The 15,147-nt window shown below is 46.1% G+C and overlaps 1 protein-coding gene across 3 annotated transcripts in view; it reads left to right on the top strand.

Annotated features, from left to right (window-relative positions):
- The window catches only part of PNPLA7 (patatin like phospholipase domain containing 7), a 126,204-nt gene that overhangs the window by 64,228 nt on the left and 46,829 nt on the right, over positions 1–15,147 (top strand). For 2 of the 3 annotated variants that reach the window (XM_065036066.1, XM_065036069.1), the window contains exons 21-24: positions 1,016–1,076; positions 3,192–3,341; positions 13,557–13,620; positions 14,702–14,870. In XM_065036066.1, the coding sequence (XP_064892138.1) occupies positions 1,016–1,076; positions 3,192–3,341; positions 13,557–13,620; positions 14,702–14,870 (444 nt within the window). The remainder of the gene's footprint in view (positions 1–1,015; positions 1,077–3,191; positions 3,342–13,556; positions 13,621–14,701; positions 14,871–15,147) is intronic. The other variant, XM_065036068.1, reaches the window with a different exon arrangement.

Here is a 15,147-nt window from a genome sequence, read left to right as displayed (position 1 = left end):
TTGTCTTTCTCTGTCCAAAATCCAAGGCAGCCATTTGCTGCTGCTTGTTCAGCTTGTTAATGGTTTGGACAACTTGTATTATCCTCTTTTTATTGTATCCTCCTGAAGATTAGGTTATTTTGACCTTGAATTATTTGTCTGGGGGAGAGTATCTAATGATTGCACTATTAATCCTTAATGCATTTAAGCATCTCATTTCCTTTTTTGGTGAAACATTTGTGCATAGCTTTTTAGAATAAGTGATGCGTTTTCCAAGTCTGTCACTCCCTGGTATTGCAATTATTAGTCTGCTGCACCGCTTGTTGGGAATTATTGATTATTTACATTGGCGATAAGCTTGTCAGTTTTCAGATGTGCGTGGCTATTTGAATATTGGTTTATATCCATGTTGAAAAAAAGGCTGGGAAAAAAAATCAGTCCTCTCCGAGGGATCACACAAACATGATTTGAGGGAAAAAGCAATTTCCCCTTGGAAACAACGTGGATAGTTTGTTCTGAGCCTGCAGGTGTTTCGAGTGTGTCCTTATCCCTTTGATTCGAGATGTCTGGAATTGGCTACAGTGACTAATTCACAGGGCTCAGGATTGTGTGCAGGATCTGTTGGACCTGTTAGAGCCTTTAATACCTATAGAAGGTGAATGCAACAGCCCCAAATGGGCAGAAGGACTCGGAGATGCAAACGCTGAAGAGAGTAAAGAGGAGAACTGAAAATGCACTTGGAGACGCTTCCCAAAATAACTGGACTTTTATCTTTTGTTCCCAAAGCAAGTTAAATACTGCCTTTTCTCTTTTGCTTTCTTGTTTTTTCCAGATTAAAGTAAAATAAGGGAAAAGAAATCAAGACAAACGATCAGTCGCCAAACATTACAGCTGGGAAAGAGCCTGTGGTTATAAAACCTACATGGTGCAACCTGAGATAACCTCTGACAAAAGTGTGAAAGCATCCGTTGAAACGCCCTGTTTTTAGTACCTTATGCCTGAGTATCTGTTTCTTTTCTCTCCCTCCCATCGCCAGGTTGTGACCAGACTGATCCACTTGCTGGGCGAGAAGATCCTGGGCAGCCTGCAGCAGGGAGGTGAGACTCATCCTGCACCGCTCCCATTGACGCTGGTGCCTCCTCGGAGCCAGATTTACAGCGTTAAATCTGGAAACAGAAATTCTCTCGAAAAAGAGAATTTGTCGCTAAATATTTTAGCCGTTGTCACAAGTGTACCATTTTTTATAGTTTATTTTTTGGCGGAGCGTGGCTAAATAAGTGTGGGAATGGAAGGATTTGCAATTGAGATAGAGAAGTACCGCTGCATATGTGCAGCGAAATTTCCTTTACATTCTTGCAAGAGAAGAGCTCAAAAGGAGCATTGGAAAGAGCAGCTGTGATAGATTTGAATCAGATAGTCCTGCCGAGCGGCATCTGCGTGCAGACTGATTTAATATGTCTGTATTTGCATTATCTTAATGAATTGTCTGAGAGGAAATGGTCTGCAGTGCCTTGGTTCTGAAGCTTTATGTAAGTGGCAGAGGCAAAACAAATGTATTTACTGATTGAAGGGAGTAGGAGGAAAATCTTCCACGTTTTCTTGAGCAGCTTTTAAAAGAAAAATGATGCACATCAACTACCGAGGGTGTTGTGGGGTTTTTGCTGTTTCAAGTTGTTTAGTGAGGGATTTTTAATTCTATTTATTGCTCTTTTTACAATGTTCCAAGGAGGCTGAAAATGAAGCAGCCAACTCGTGTTTTGCAGCAGTTTTGGGGAGTGAATCTCAAACTCTGCCCTTTCGTTACGTGCTCAGCTTTCTGCACACAATCGGTGTGCGAATCTCTGGTGATGATTGTACTGAAACTTCTGTGTGTGCTGAAATGCCGTTGTGGCTTCGGGCAGAGTCCACATGACTTGGGAAACGGGGCAATATGCTATTAATACATGGAGAAAAGGGAGGAAAATTAGTGACAGCAATAGAAATTCAACCAGAGCATCACCACTGAGGTTCTGAGGAGGGAAGGGCCGATGGAGACGAAGGGGCTGAGCACTGATGTCTAACCTGTTTGAACCTACAAATATCTTCCTGAAGATTGTCACAAGGAGTGGAAAAAATACTTCATGTTCTGTGCAGACCTATTTTAGAAGACTTGAAATGAATAACTTGATCGCTGAATATATTTGAAAATGGTTTATCTGATATTTCTTTGTGTCCTGCAGTGCACTGTCCATTTTGCATATAGACTGTGAGTGAGTTTCCATATAGTATATCAAATATTTCCATATGCCCATCGCAAGAAATCATCTTAATGGTGCATCTTAGGCCTTTGAGTAAAATAAGCAGGGTGTTAAATCCTAACTTAGATGACATGGAATTTATTGTGTGCTTAGAGCTGAGTTGATAGGCAAAGTGAGGCTGTCTGAGGTGGTTTATTTAAAGAGAAATGAAATAGTGTCAAAATAAAAAGGACAGTTTGTAGAACAGCCCGATCATGGATCTTTTCCTGTTCTGAGCGATCTAGGGAGATCTTGGTAATGTCTCACATGCTTCTGTCAAAAATTGCTCCCCTCTCCCTGCCCTCGTCCTTACTCACCATCCTACACTGGAAATGCTTCCCCAGTTACTCTGCAGCTACTTCAGAGCTTCCATATTTCATTTTAATACCCCGTAGCACCTATCTGTAAAGCTCCACGTTTTCCCATCTTGGAGGGCAGTGAAAACAGGTGGAGATACCCATTCCCTCTAGGAACTTTGAAAACAGGGATTTATTTCCTTGATCAGGAATACCATAAAAAGTGAATGTTACTTTTTGTAATATTGTGATCCTGACAACGGGTTTTGGGGGTTGGCTGTTTAAGCTAATTCCTCTTGCGGGCTAAATCAGTGCTGTCCCAAAGTTGTGGCCATTCCAAGTGTCTTTATCGTAACAGGTCAGGTCAATGCAATACTGAACCTTTTCCTGGCATCCAGATGTTTTTAACATTGCCTGACTTGTACGCACACATGCTCTGTCAGCAGCCAGAGATTATGGGAGTCGATCTTCATCCTTTTACGGATGAAATATGTGGAAACTCCTTCATTTTATGTGAGATGGAGGATGTTACGTTTATCTTAAGCAATTCAGTGATCCTTTCCTTGCTGCCTGACAGCTGGAAACAAATGTGCCCCTACCTTTCTGGGCTGGCTTCTGACAAGTTTTTCTTCTTTTCCAGCAGTTTACCCTCTCGGATTGCACAGCTCGAGCAAGTGGGACGCGGGCAATCCTGCCAGCAACCTGTCCACCGTAGCCATCATGCCGGTGTCCGAGGAGGTGCCGCTTACGGCTTTTACCCTGGAGCTCAAGCATGCGCTCAGCGCTGTTGGTGAGAAGCGTTTACACGTTACTGCACCGCAAGAAAGAAATGCTGCTTATCTTGTTGGAGAGGTACAGCCAGGTGCCTGGCGATAGTCAAAGGTGGATTCATGCTGCGCTGGGGGACAGCGGTACAGAGTGCTCAGGATCAGCCTTTTTCGTAATCTCTTGCTTCTCTGTTCCCATCTCTAGTGTGCATTTGATTTTAGTGGAAAATGTTGTGTCCTTAGTTACCCAGAATCCCAGAATGTCAGGGGTTGGAAGGGCCCTGGAAAGCTCATGCAGTGCAACCCCCCATGGAGCAGGAACACCCAGATGAGGTTACACAGGAAGGTGTCCAGGCGGGTTGGAATGTCTGCACAGAAGGAGACTCCACAACCCCCTGGGCAGCCTGGGCCAGGCTCTGCCACCCTCACTGGGAACAAGTTTCTTCTCAAATTTAAGTGGAACCTCCTGTGTTCCAGTTTGCACCCATTTCCCCTTGTCCTGTCACTGGTTGTCACCAGAAGAGCCTGGCTCCATCCTCCTGACACTGCCCCTTTCCATATTGATCCCCAGGAATGAGTCCCCCCTCAGTCTCCTCTTGTCCAGCTCCAGAGCCCCAGCTCCCTCAGCCTTTCCTCACACGGGAGATGCTCCACTCCCTTCAGCATCTTGGTGGCTGCGCTGGACTCTCTCCAGCAGTTCCCTGTCCTGCTGGAACTGAGGGAGACATTAGCCAGTCCGTCTGCCCCTCGCTTGGCTGTCACCAGCACCCCCAGAGCCACCGACAGAACCCCACCAGCGCACAGGTCCGTGCTGCCCGCCCAGGTGTCTGATTCTCTGTGAGAGTCTTTCAGGCTTCCTCAAGTGTTCAGCTTCACCCAGCAAAGGATTTCTTACACAGTTTTCTTCTCTCGAGGCCGTGCCGTGAGTCGTAAGCATAAGACTTGTTAGAAGAGGCTTGTGGAGGATGTGCAGGTTGGCACTGGAAGTCCAAACTTAAGTCTTAAATCATTGTTGCGGTTGTCGCCAGCTTGTTTGTCTGTGTTATGCTCACAAAGCCACGTATTCAGCTCTCAGCTGAGTCATAAATTCCTTTATCCACCGGTGAAGTTGTGTGTTCAAGTTCCAGTTGCTCACAAAACCATATATTGAATTCACAATTCAGTTCACGCTCAGTACTAGTTTGACATTTCCTGAACATCCTCTTCTCATCCTCATACGCTATCACGGATCTCTTGAGTAAATCTCCTGTAGTCCTTTGATGAATTGTTAGTCTGCTATCTCACGGCTTATTATTTTGAAAAGTACAGGTTACGTGATGCTTGAGGTATACCCACTTATATTTATTGGTTATTTCCTTTCTGACCTTAAGGGTATCTGGAGCTGGCACTTCTTATTCTGCTTTAAAAATTCCTCTAGGTGAGCAGGCACAGGAAAAAGCTGTTGATGCTTGAACTCTTTCACCTTTTGAAAGATGAATTTGTATGCAGCTTGTGGTGGAGATGTGTTACAGCGAGTACGAATTTGTGGGCGTTTGAAGAGTCCTCTTATTTTGAGATGGCAGAAGAATTTTTACATCCATAACGGAGCACAGATCTCCGCCGCAGCTCTATTGCTGAGGGGTGCTTCTTATGGATTGCCGCCAGCTTGTTTTGATGTGTGACAGCACTGGGAGCCTGTAAAAAAAACAAACAAGAACTTAAGTAACTAGATGGACTATTCAGACTAAAAATAACCATTCTAGTTGAAAGCAACTACATCATAATGAATTAGGGGGGTTATTTTGATCACTTGGCCTTTTCACCCTTATCTTTTCCTTTCCTAAACTGAGGTCTGTGGAGCGTTGGCAGCTCTAGATGGTGCCACCCAACCTCGGCATCTGGGTTCGTGCCAGAGCGGAGCAGCCGGCTGCGGTGGGAAGGGGGGCGCTGTGTGAAAGCACAGCGGGGCGCGTGGTCCAGAGCTCGGCTGCAGAGCGAGCCCTGGCCTGGCCCTGCTCCTCGCGCCGGCCCGGGAAACCTCCTGCAGTGATGAGGGTTTGTCATGCAGGCTATATTTTTTATATATATATATATTGTTTTTTTTTAATTTGATAACTTTTCTGTTTTCTCCTTTATACGCTGGCTAGAAATTGGCCCTTCCTAGAATCACAGAATCATTTTGGTTGGAAAAGACTCTTAAGATCAAGTCCAACCATAACCCACCCCTGGCACTGCCCCGTGTCCTGAGAACCTCATGTCCGTCTGTCCAACCCTCCAGGGATGGTGACTCCAGCACTGCCCTGGGCAGCCTGTTCCAATGCCTCACAGCCCTTTGGGGAAGAAATTGTTCCCAGATCCAACCTCAACCTCCCCTGGCGCAACTTGAGGCCGTTTCTGTGACAGAGTGCTGTGAGCGATGTGCCGGATGGTGCTTTGCTATGGGGTTAGGGGCTGATTTAAGGGATTATTTTTCTTCCGACTTCTTGCACCAAAGAATTAAATGAATACCAAAGTCAGTGTTGTGAAGCAAAGTTTCAGTTTAATTGGTATTGACCTGACAATTAGAACTGTGTCCATTTTGCGTGCAGGGAAAGGGAAGCGTCATGTGAACAGGTTTGCGTTAGTGCCTTGGGGAGCAGCTGGTGAGTTGGAGCTTCGTGCTGACACCTGAGCCTGTACCCGCTTCGAACGTTCAAATTGGCTAATTAGCACTTGCGCTTTGGGTGTGAACTGTGGTTAGACCTTAAATGTATTTATGGAAATAAGAGGTGTTATTTAATACACTCGAGAAGGCTTAATTGAAAATGGTTCTCGTAAGGAAGCCTCTTGCTGTGCATATGTTCCTTATTTTGAAAATAAGGGGGTTCGCTGTGTAGATTTGCTGCTCTTGGCATATTTTTGTTGTTTATCCTTTTGTTTTTTCTAGAACAAACCTTTTGTTTCATTGTAAATTTAACACTTGATCTGTATTGTTTCATTGCTCTGGGCTTGCAATTCATTCTGGAGCAGCGGAGGTAACCGTGCTCTGTGTGAGCTTCCGCGGGGCTAAAGCTCTTGGTTTTAGCTTTCTATTGCAACTTCATCTATTATTTTAGCAAATTCCTTACTCTCCCTTTTAATATTAGCTTAGATGAATATCGCAATGATGTCTCGAATCCTAGGAGACACTAGAAGTCACACAGTAATAGCGAGATCATTGCAAGAGCCATCAGGAGGTTTAATACCAGCCGCCGCGGTTCTCGGGAGGACTCTGCCTGCAGTGCAGCTGCATTGGAACAAAACCTGCAAAATTAGACTAGAGGATGGTTTATCTCTGCCTAGAACCGGCATTAGAAGGCCGTGGGCAGCGCTGTGAGTTGGAGCTGGTCACAGCTTAGTCTGTTTAACAGGATTTTTATTCTTTTGGTAATTTTTAACTGCTTCTGTCTTATTAAAGGAGCACAGAAAACCACTATTCCCTGTTGTCATGGAGGCACCTCAAGGTCGGTTTAAGGGACAACAGGGTCTAAAACAACTTTTATTAAACTGTGAGAAACAGGGTTTTAGCACTCCAAAAGTGACTTGAATACAGGTTCGGATATCAGTTGAGGAAAATTATTAAGGGGCAGCAACTAACACAACAGGCGGTTGGTCCACAGAGTGCATGCACGTGGCTTCACCCAAAATAATGCCGGAGCCACCCCTGAGTCCGGGAAGAGTCCACACTGCATGAACGCGGTGTGGGGTTATTTTAAAGGGATACATGTACTTGTATTGAGTACAAAAGTGTACACTCGCGATTCTGCAAGGGTAAATTTATAACACACTCGCAATCCTGCGAGGAAAAATACACGTGTAAATGTGCACGGAAAGTTACACGTGCTTATGTGGAAGCACGGGAGGAAAATACACCCGCGATTATGCAAGGATTAATTTTACACGTGCTCATATTGAGCACAAGATACGCGTGCAAATGTGCACGGAAAGTGTAAATACACTGGCAATCCTGCGAGGAGAAGTTTTCCTCACCGCCGTGGCGGCAGGGCAAGCGGGGTCTCCATCCCGGGGGGCTCCCAGCAGCATCTGGCCCGTGCTCCAAGAGACCTGTGCAAGGGGCAGAGTCTCGACGAGAGTCCTGTTTTTTATAGCCTGATCAGATCTGACTGCGGGCATTCCAGAAGCTTCTCTGCACCCTCACCCTGGCTGCGGGTGCCCCTGAAGCCTCCAAACATCCCCCAAACTGGCCGTGGGCGCCCAGCAGCTCCATGGCGCCTCGGTGCTCCCTTCTCCTAACGGCCCTGGCGAGGGGGCTCTGGGGTCAAACAGAAGAAGCTGTCGGCCTCAGACAGCAGAGAGAGGGGGAGATGTGCCCACTCCTTCCATGATGAGGGAGAGAGGGGGTTTGCATCCTGCCACACCTGTAATGAGACAGGACTTATTGGCCTGGTTGCTTGATTCTGCTGTGTAGGTTTAAATATGTATTTGTTTTTACTTCATCCAACCAATGTGTGTCCAACCCCCCAAAAAAGAAAATCAAGACAATTAAATTAAACAGTATTCCCTGAAAACAGAACAAACAGTTTCAGAACAAATATGAGGCCTTGGTACTTATTTTAACAATGTTCTTTAAGCTCCAATGGTTGTTTGCTGCTCCCCTTATCTACAGTCATGCTGAGTAAAGCTATAGCTGAACAGAAAGTTAAATGTATTCACAAGGTGTTAATGTCTACATCTTATTTTTTGCAGTCTCTAAGAGAAAGCAAGACTACAAATAGGGCTATGCCAGAAACTGGTTTCATGCCTAACAACGTTGCTTCAGCATGTGATGAACTGGTTCATTCTAAAGTGCTCACAGTCATTGGCGACAAGAGGCTTTGTATTGGAACATGGTATATCTTTTGATCCATGTGAAAACAATTTGGAATGTTAAATATTTCCTGACACTTTGGAGTTGCTCTTCTCATTTTCTTTAGGTCAACTTTTAGGGTCTCTTTGATGGACACATCTGGCCCATGTGCTTAAAACACAGGAAGGAGATGTAGGGTGGTGGTGTCGATGTCATTTATTTAGAGATTGAGATTCGGTGTTTCTGTGGCTTCTGATACTTCAGACATTGTTTCCAGGCAGTGCGAGTGTGTCCCAGTTCAATCCAAAGGGATGTTCGTGTTTCCGTGGCGTTTATTCTGTTAGAAGCTGGACGGTGAAGCAGTTGCTTGGTACCTGGTGGTAATAATTCAACATGAATCTGCCTTCATCTTGAGATGGGTGGAAATGTAAATGTGATCTGAGCCCGGGGGCCGGAGCAGGAACGTCCTGCGGTGAACAGGGGCTGCGGCGCTGCTCCCGCGCTCCCTTTCCTTCTGTGCGTCAGCGTGGAAGCTCTTGCTTTGAATCCTGGTCTTTGAGGCTGAAAAGGAGGAGGATGGAGAACATAAAACTTCCAAAAAGCAGCGACAGAATTTTCCACTTTCCAGGTTTTACTGCTGTGCAAAGTTGCAGGTTAGGATAACCGCACCGATTATTGTGGTCAATTCTCGTGATGTCTCTTTTTATTAGTAGTATCTTTTTCCCTTTAATCCTGGTAGAGCTCAGAGCATCTCTTCTCAAAAAGCTCTTCTGCAATGTTCAGACTTTTTAAAAGTGTTTGCCTAAGTATTTTTTGTTCTTTTACTGAGAGCAGCTAAATGATTCCGCCTGGCTGTGCAAATTCTGATGTGTGGGAGCCCTCTGATCGTATGTAATTTCAGACTGAAGTAGGGAGGGATTAAAATCAAACATATGTGTCTCTCTCCTTCCTTTCTGCCCTTTAAATGTAAGCTTTATTTTCATTTCTGAAAATGTATAATGTATCGGAAAGCTCACTGAAATATCTCTATTAATAATGTGTTGGAGATTTTAATTGTAGTTCTGTCCGGATTTCCCTTCTTTACACAGAGAATGATTTGAAATGTGAAGTGTTTAATTTGATGACTGAACCCTGGCACAAGTTGATATTTTTTTGCTGGGTGAGATCTTCAGACACTGGGCCATCAAACTCATTTATCAGTCCTGTCTCTTTGACACATCATTTGTAGACTTTATTAGGCCACATACAAGTCAAGACAAGGAAGTTCGCTGTGCTATCTTTTTCCACAGTGCATCTTGTACTGGACAGTATCTTTTTGTGTGTTTTTCCCCATTGAGGTGGATTTGCAGCCATTTCTCACCATCAGGGATCACTCCTTGGCCTCTCATTTCTCTGGGCAACTTTTTGACCATGTTTTGTTAGACTTAGAACTTGGATCTCTGCATTCCCACACCTTCGCATCTTATGAAATTGGTGTGACGTGGAAAAAAAATTACAAAAGTGAGTAGCACGCTCAGCCTTGAGGGTTTTATGCTGTTTGTGTGCTACTTGTGCGCCTTTACTGGGGCTGGGTTTGAGCTTGGAAGCCTTGCTGAAGGGCTGCCTCAAGCTTTTCTTGAGAGCATTAACGATAAAATGAACTAGGCCTCTAATATCAGCCAGCATTTTTTTCCTCCTCACTTCTCTTTCATGGGCTTGTAATTTTGTACAGAAGAACAGATGGCTCTGGAGCAGCAGTCGAGATGCTCCCTGGTCCTGGGGGTCACACCGCTGCCATACGGTGTTCTCGGACCTGACGTCTAGAAAAGCCGGGATTCAGAATCCCAGTCGGTTGGCTGCAAGAAAAATCCCCCTGGGGCTGTTAAAAGTCACCACCTCTGGCTTGAGAAATTCATGAACTGCAACTTGCTGGAGGCTCAGAGGCTGTTATTGAGTTTTCTTTGCTCTAATACTCTTCCCAGCAATCTGCTGCTGGTTGCAGTCACAGACACACTGTTGGTCTTAGATAAATATTTAATGTTACCTCATTTCACTTCTCCTATGCTCTTAACTTTGAGCTGTTCACCCCATGTCTTATCCTGTGGAAAGCGCAGGGTCCCCGAGGGGTGCGGGCGGCTGCAGGGATGTTTGATCGAGAACAGCAGCAGGTGATGCTGTGGAACTAAGGAGCTGCGGTGAGGATGCACTGACACAGCGTCCTGGGCACCCCGGCTGCTGCTGCGGCTGTTCCAGGGGTACGTCCTTGAAAAGGGTTTTCACCGTTTCATTGCTGTCGCTGTTCAAGGGGTACGTCCTTGAAAAGGGTTTTCACCATTTCATTGCTGTGGCTGTTCGAGGGGTACGTCCTTGAAAAGGGTTTTCAGCGTTTCATTGCTGCGGCTGTTCGAGGGGTACGTCCTTGAGAAGGATTTTTATCATTTCATTGCTCTGAGCAGTTTAAATAACACTTCTAGTCATTCTGTTTGATGCACTTGAAAACATGTACATTGGTGTTCTTGAACACATTAATGTGGGGTTATGTTATTTAATGGTGGATTAATTGGGAGCTTGCAGGAATTGGAAGTGTAGAGCAGATGGTTGTGATTTCTGAAGCAAACAAGAGCTGGTTCAGTTGGAAGCGGCACCGCGTTCTGTGCCGGGGATGAGGAAGGGTCTGGGTGTCTCGGTCCCGCTCCCTGGTGCAGAGGGGCAGAGTCCTCCCGAGTCCTCCCGTCTGCCCCTAAACACGTGTGGGAGTCACGTACTGGGAACTGCTGCTTTTCCCAATGCAAAAATCGTAGAGTCACAGAATCATTTTGCTTGGAAAAGCCCCTCAAGATTGAGTCCAACTATAACCCACCCCTGGCACTACCCCATGTCCCTGAGAACCTCATGTCCGTCTGTCCAGCCTTGCAGGGCTGGTGACTCCAGCACTGCCCTGGGCAGCCTGTTCCAATGCCCCACAGCCCTTTGGGGAAGAAATTGTTCCCCAGATCCAACCTCAACCTCCCCTGGCGCAACTTGAGGCCGTTTCCTCTGCTCCTGGCGCTTGTTCCTGGGGAGCAGAGCCCGACCCCCCTGGCTCCAAGCTCCTTTCAGGCAGTTCAGAGATCAGAAGGTCTCCCCTCAGCTCCTGTTCTCCAGCTGAACCCCCAGGTCCCTCAGCCGCTCCCATCACACTTGTGAGTGGACATGATTTCTACGCTCACCTGCCTCTCCGAGGCTCCTGTGATGCTTGATGGGGATGTGTTGTCCCCATTCAAGATATCTGTGAGTGAAGCAGCCACCACCTTGACTAACATAAAGATGCACGCCAGCCCTACACCCTCTGCCTCTCGCCTTGTGTAAAAGCTGTTCTGGCTGGCTGGGTCATTGGGTTTAATGGTTTCTCCTTAGGACACGTGCCCCAGCGCATCAGACCAGTACAGGGCACTCCAGGCTCCTGTGCTGATGTTCTTGGGTATAAGGAACTGGGTGCAGGGAGGTGACAGGCACACACAGAGGTGGATCACGCTGTTCTCTCCTCATTGTTAGTCTCTCTTACTTGACGTTTTTATTGTATTCCTCAGCTCATTTTACATTCCTGGCTGTTCATCTTTGCCTACTAAACTTCCACCACTGTCATAAAGCTCTGGAAGTCACCGATCCTGGAAGAATATTTGGTCTATATATCATTTTTATTTTGCTGAGAACTTCAACACATAAATGAACACTCTGCTGTTGAATGCGCTTTCAAAATGTACCTGCCCTCCCTCCTTTGTTGTCTTCATAGCGTGTCTTATGGCCTCAGGTTGCACCAGGGGAGGTTGAGGTTGGATCTGGGAACAATTTCTTCCCCAAAGGGCTGTGGGGCATTGGAACAGGCTGCCCAGGGCAGTGCTGGAGTCACCAGCCCTGGAGGGCTGGACAGACGGACATGAGGTTCTCAGGACATGGGGCAGTGCCTGGGTGGGTTGTGGCTGGACTGGATGATGTGAAGGCGCCAGCGCAGGAGCAGCAGGGGTGCAGGAGAGAAGGGCGGGTTAAACCAGTTCAGGTCTTGAAATGCTGATGAAATAATTCCCTCGACTTCAGAGTTGTTGCTTCAATAGAAACCAATTGCCATGAACTTTATTTGAGGATGAGGAAATGAAATTCAAGTCATCCTCCTTTCTGTGCTTTCTTACCAGCTTTTACTTTTTCTTGTTTGTTTCCACTCACAGGATATTTTTGCCCATTTTTGTTTGCTCTTCCTTCATCATCAGTGTAACAAAGGGCAAATGTTATTTGGATGTTTGAAAATGCAAGATGAAAAATCAGACTTCTGAGGTTTTTTCGAGTCTAACACTAAAGGAAGGAATGGAGCGTTGTTGGGGAACTGAGCTGGCCCTGAAGGTCAGGATGGCAGCTCCAGATACTGCACTTATGGGGGTTGCTTTTTGAGCATCTAAGTGTGAAATTGCATCCTTTTACTATGTTGTTCATTCAGAGTTCCTTGATTTTTAGTAAACACTTTAAGCCATGTTGCTTTATTAATGCCTGGAGAGACTTCACATAATTGTTTTGTTATTTCATACATAAACTTCAGGTTTTTTGATTAACAAAAAAATGAAGGGTTGCTTTATGAAAGCAACATACAAAGTGAGTGCTCCTTCACGTTTTGTAAATGTGATTTTCTCTTTCCCTATGAGACAGATAATATTTTATTTCGGTATGTGGTTAATCCCTTAAGTTCTCTTTGCTGTGCTCTTTGGTATTTAGCTGCAGTTCTTCGGCAACCTCCACCACATATGGCGTCTATTGCTGCTGACGACATAGAATTGCTAATAAGAAAAAGAAACTAAAGCGCCTGCAAGAAGCTTTATATGCCCCCAGGTTCCTGTGGGATGCAATGCTGTTGCCAGATGTGTCTGCCTGTCTCGGCAGCGTCAATTGGGCTGCGCCCCCAGATTTGGGAGCTTCTCTCTCCTTGGGGTTTGTAGAGCCATAGGTTCCTGTTGGCATGTTGAGTATAGGCAGTACCACTATAGAGAGCTGTAGGATTCACCTGGGGATGAACAAATGATGTGTTTCAGGAGGTCAGTGAAATAGCGTTTGTCTTTGAACCCAGATTCCTGGGCTTTCTGTGGTTGGAAAAGGTACCAAATCGATTCTCAGTGGTGGGTTTGTGAAAATGCAGCTGCAGTAGAAACCATCGTTCTCTGTGACAGTGAGGAATGAGCTTGTACATTGGGACTAAAGCAGTAACAGAGCTCTGGGAGTGCGGAGAGTGGGAATTATGCTGCTGTAGACAAGTGTGGAAATGGTTGTGAAGACTTTGTGCCATCTCCTTCTTCTGCAACAACTCTAGTCAATGCACAGATCCTCATGATCTTCAAAGCAAATTTACAGAACTGCATTTGTTGTAGCTACATTTTCTCAGTCTGGTTTGTCCGGAGCTGAACAGTTTCACACATGAAACTTCTTGTTTTTCCAGGTCCTACTTTGCTGCTCACCAGTGACAACATCAAACAGCGACTCGGTTCTGCTGCACTGGACAGGTACCTGCCTCTATTGCTTATGAAAACTGCAGAATCACAGAACTGACAGGGTTGGAAAAGACCTCAGAGATCATCCAGTCCAACCCTTGGTCCAACTCCAGTCCATTCACTAGATCATGGCACTAAGTGCCATGGCCAATCTCAGTTTCAAAACCTCCAGGGCCGGTGAGTCCAGCACCTCCCTGGGCAGCCATTCCAATCCTGACCACTCTCTCTGCAAAGAATTGCTTTCTGATCTCCAGCCTCAATTTCCCCTGGCAGAGTTGAAGCCCATGGCCCCTTGTCCTGTTGCTGACTGCCTGGGAGAAGAGCCCAATCCCCACCTGGCTAGAACTGCCCTTCAGGTAGTTCTAGAGAGTGCTGAGCTCAGCTCTAAGCCTCCTCTTCTCCAGACTAAACAAGCCCAGCTCCCTCAGCCTCTCCCCATGGGTCTTGTGCTCAAGTCCCTTCCCCAGTCTTGTTGCTCTTCTCTGGACCCGCTCCAGCACTTCAATCTCTTTCCTGAGCTGAGGGGCCCAGAACTGAACACAACACTCCAGGTGTGGCCTCCCCAATGCAGAGCACAGGGGAAGGATCACTGCCCTTGTCCTGCTGACCACGCTAGTTTGGATACAGGAGATTTTGATACAGAAAGGTACTGTGCTGGTCTTATAAATATGCAGCATTTGGGAATAAAACCCCGTGTTCTAACGTATGTTGTTTCTCATCAAGGTGTTTGAGACAAGAAGAATATTTTGTTTGAATGTGGTTGTTTTTTTCCGTAGTTCTTTCTTACTTGTGAAATTGGAAAAGCTGAATTGTTCCAAGTGGGTTTTGTCTCCTCGTTCATAGGGGTGCCATGGCAGCCTTATTGAAGTTAGGCATCGCTGCGTCCTCTTTCCTCTGTGTATATATATCTAGTGGTATAAATAATGGAGAAGTAATACATGAGCTGGAAATATGGGCAGATAAGGTTCTTAGACTGGGCAAGCGAGAGATGCGGGTCCCTGGATTTTGTGCTTGGCGTTGAAGATTTTGCTCTGATCTGTTAGGAGCTGTGATATAAAACCATTTTAATTTCATTTTCTTTGCCTGTCCGCAGTCTCCACGAATACCGGCTGACCAGCTGGCTGGGCCAGCAGGAGGACATCCACCGCATCGTGCTGTACCAGGCAGACAGCACCCTGACCCCCTGGACCCAGCGCTGCATCCGACAGGCCGACTGCATCCTCATTGTGGGGCTGGGCGACCAGGAGCCCACCGTGGGCGAGGTGGGGATCCGTCCTTCCTGCAGCGCCAGCAGCCCAGCCCAAACGACTTCATTCCATGCTCAGGAGTTTTCCTGGGTTTAATAAGGAAATATTCCTGAGAAATATGTGCCTATAAATAGAAAAAGAATTGGATGAGGATCCTCTGAAATGGCAAGTTTTATACAGGAGTATTTCCAGCTGGGTTCTCCTCCTCTAAAGATTCATTTTGGCCGATGGTAAATCAAAAGCCAAATTGTTTTGAAGCTTTGTGTTTCTGTCCAGAATTTATTTGCAGAAT

This window comes from Columba livia, chromosome 19 (genome assembly GCF_036013475.1).
Source record: "Columba livia isolate bColLiv1 breed racing homer chromosome 19, bColLiv1.pat.W.v2, whole genome shotgun sequence".
NCBI lineage: Eukaryota > Metazoa > Chordata > Aves > Columbiformes > Columbidae > Columba > Columba livia.
The sequence above is the reverse complement of the archived record's forward strand: the minus strand, read 5'-3'. Positions and strand labels throughout refer to the sequence as shown.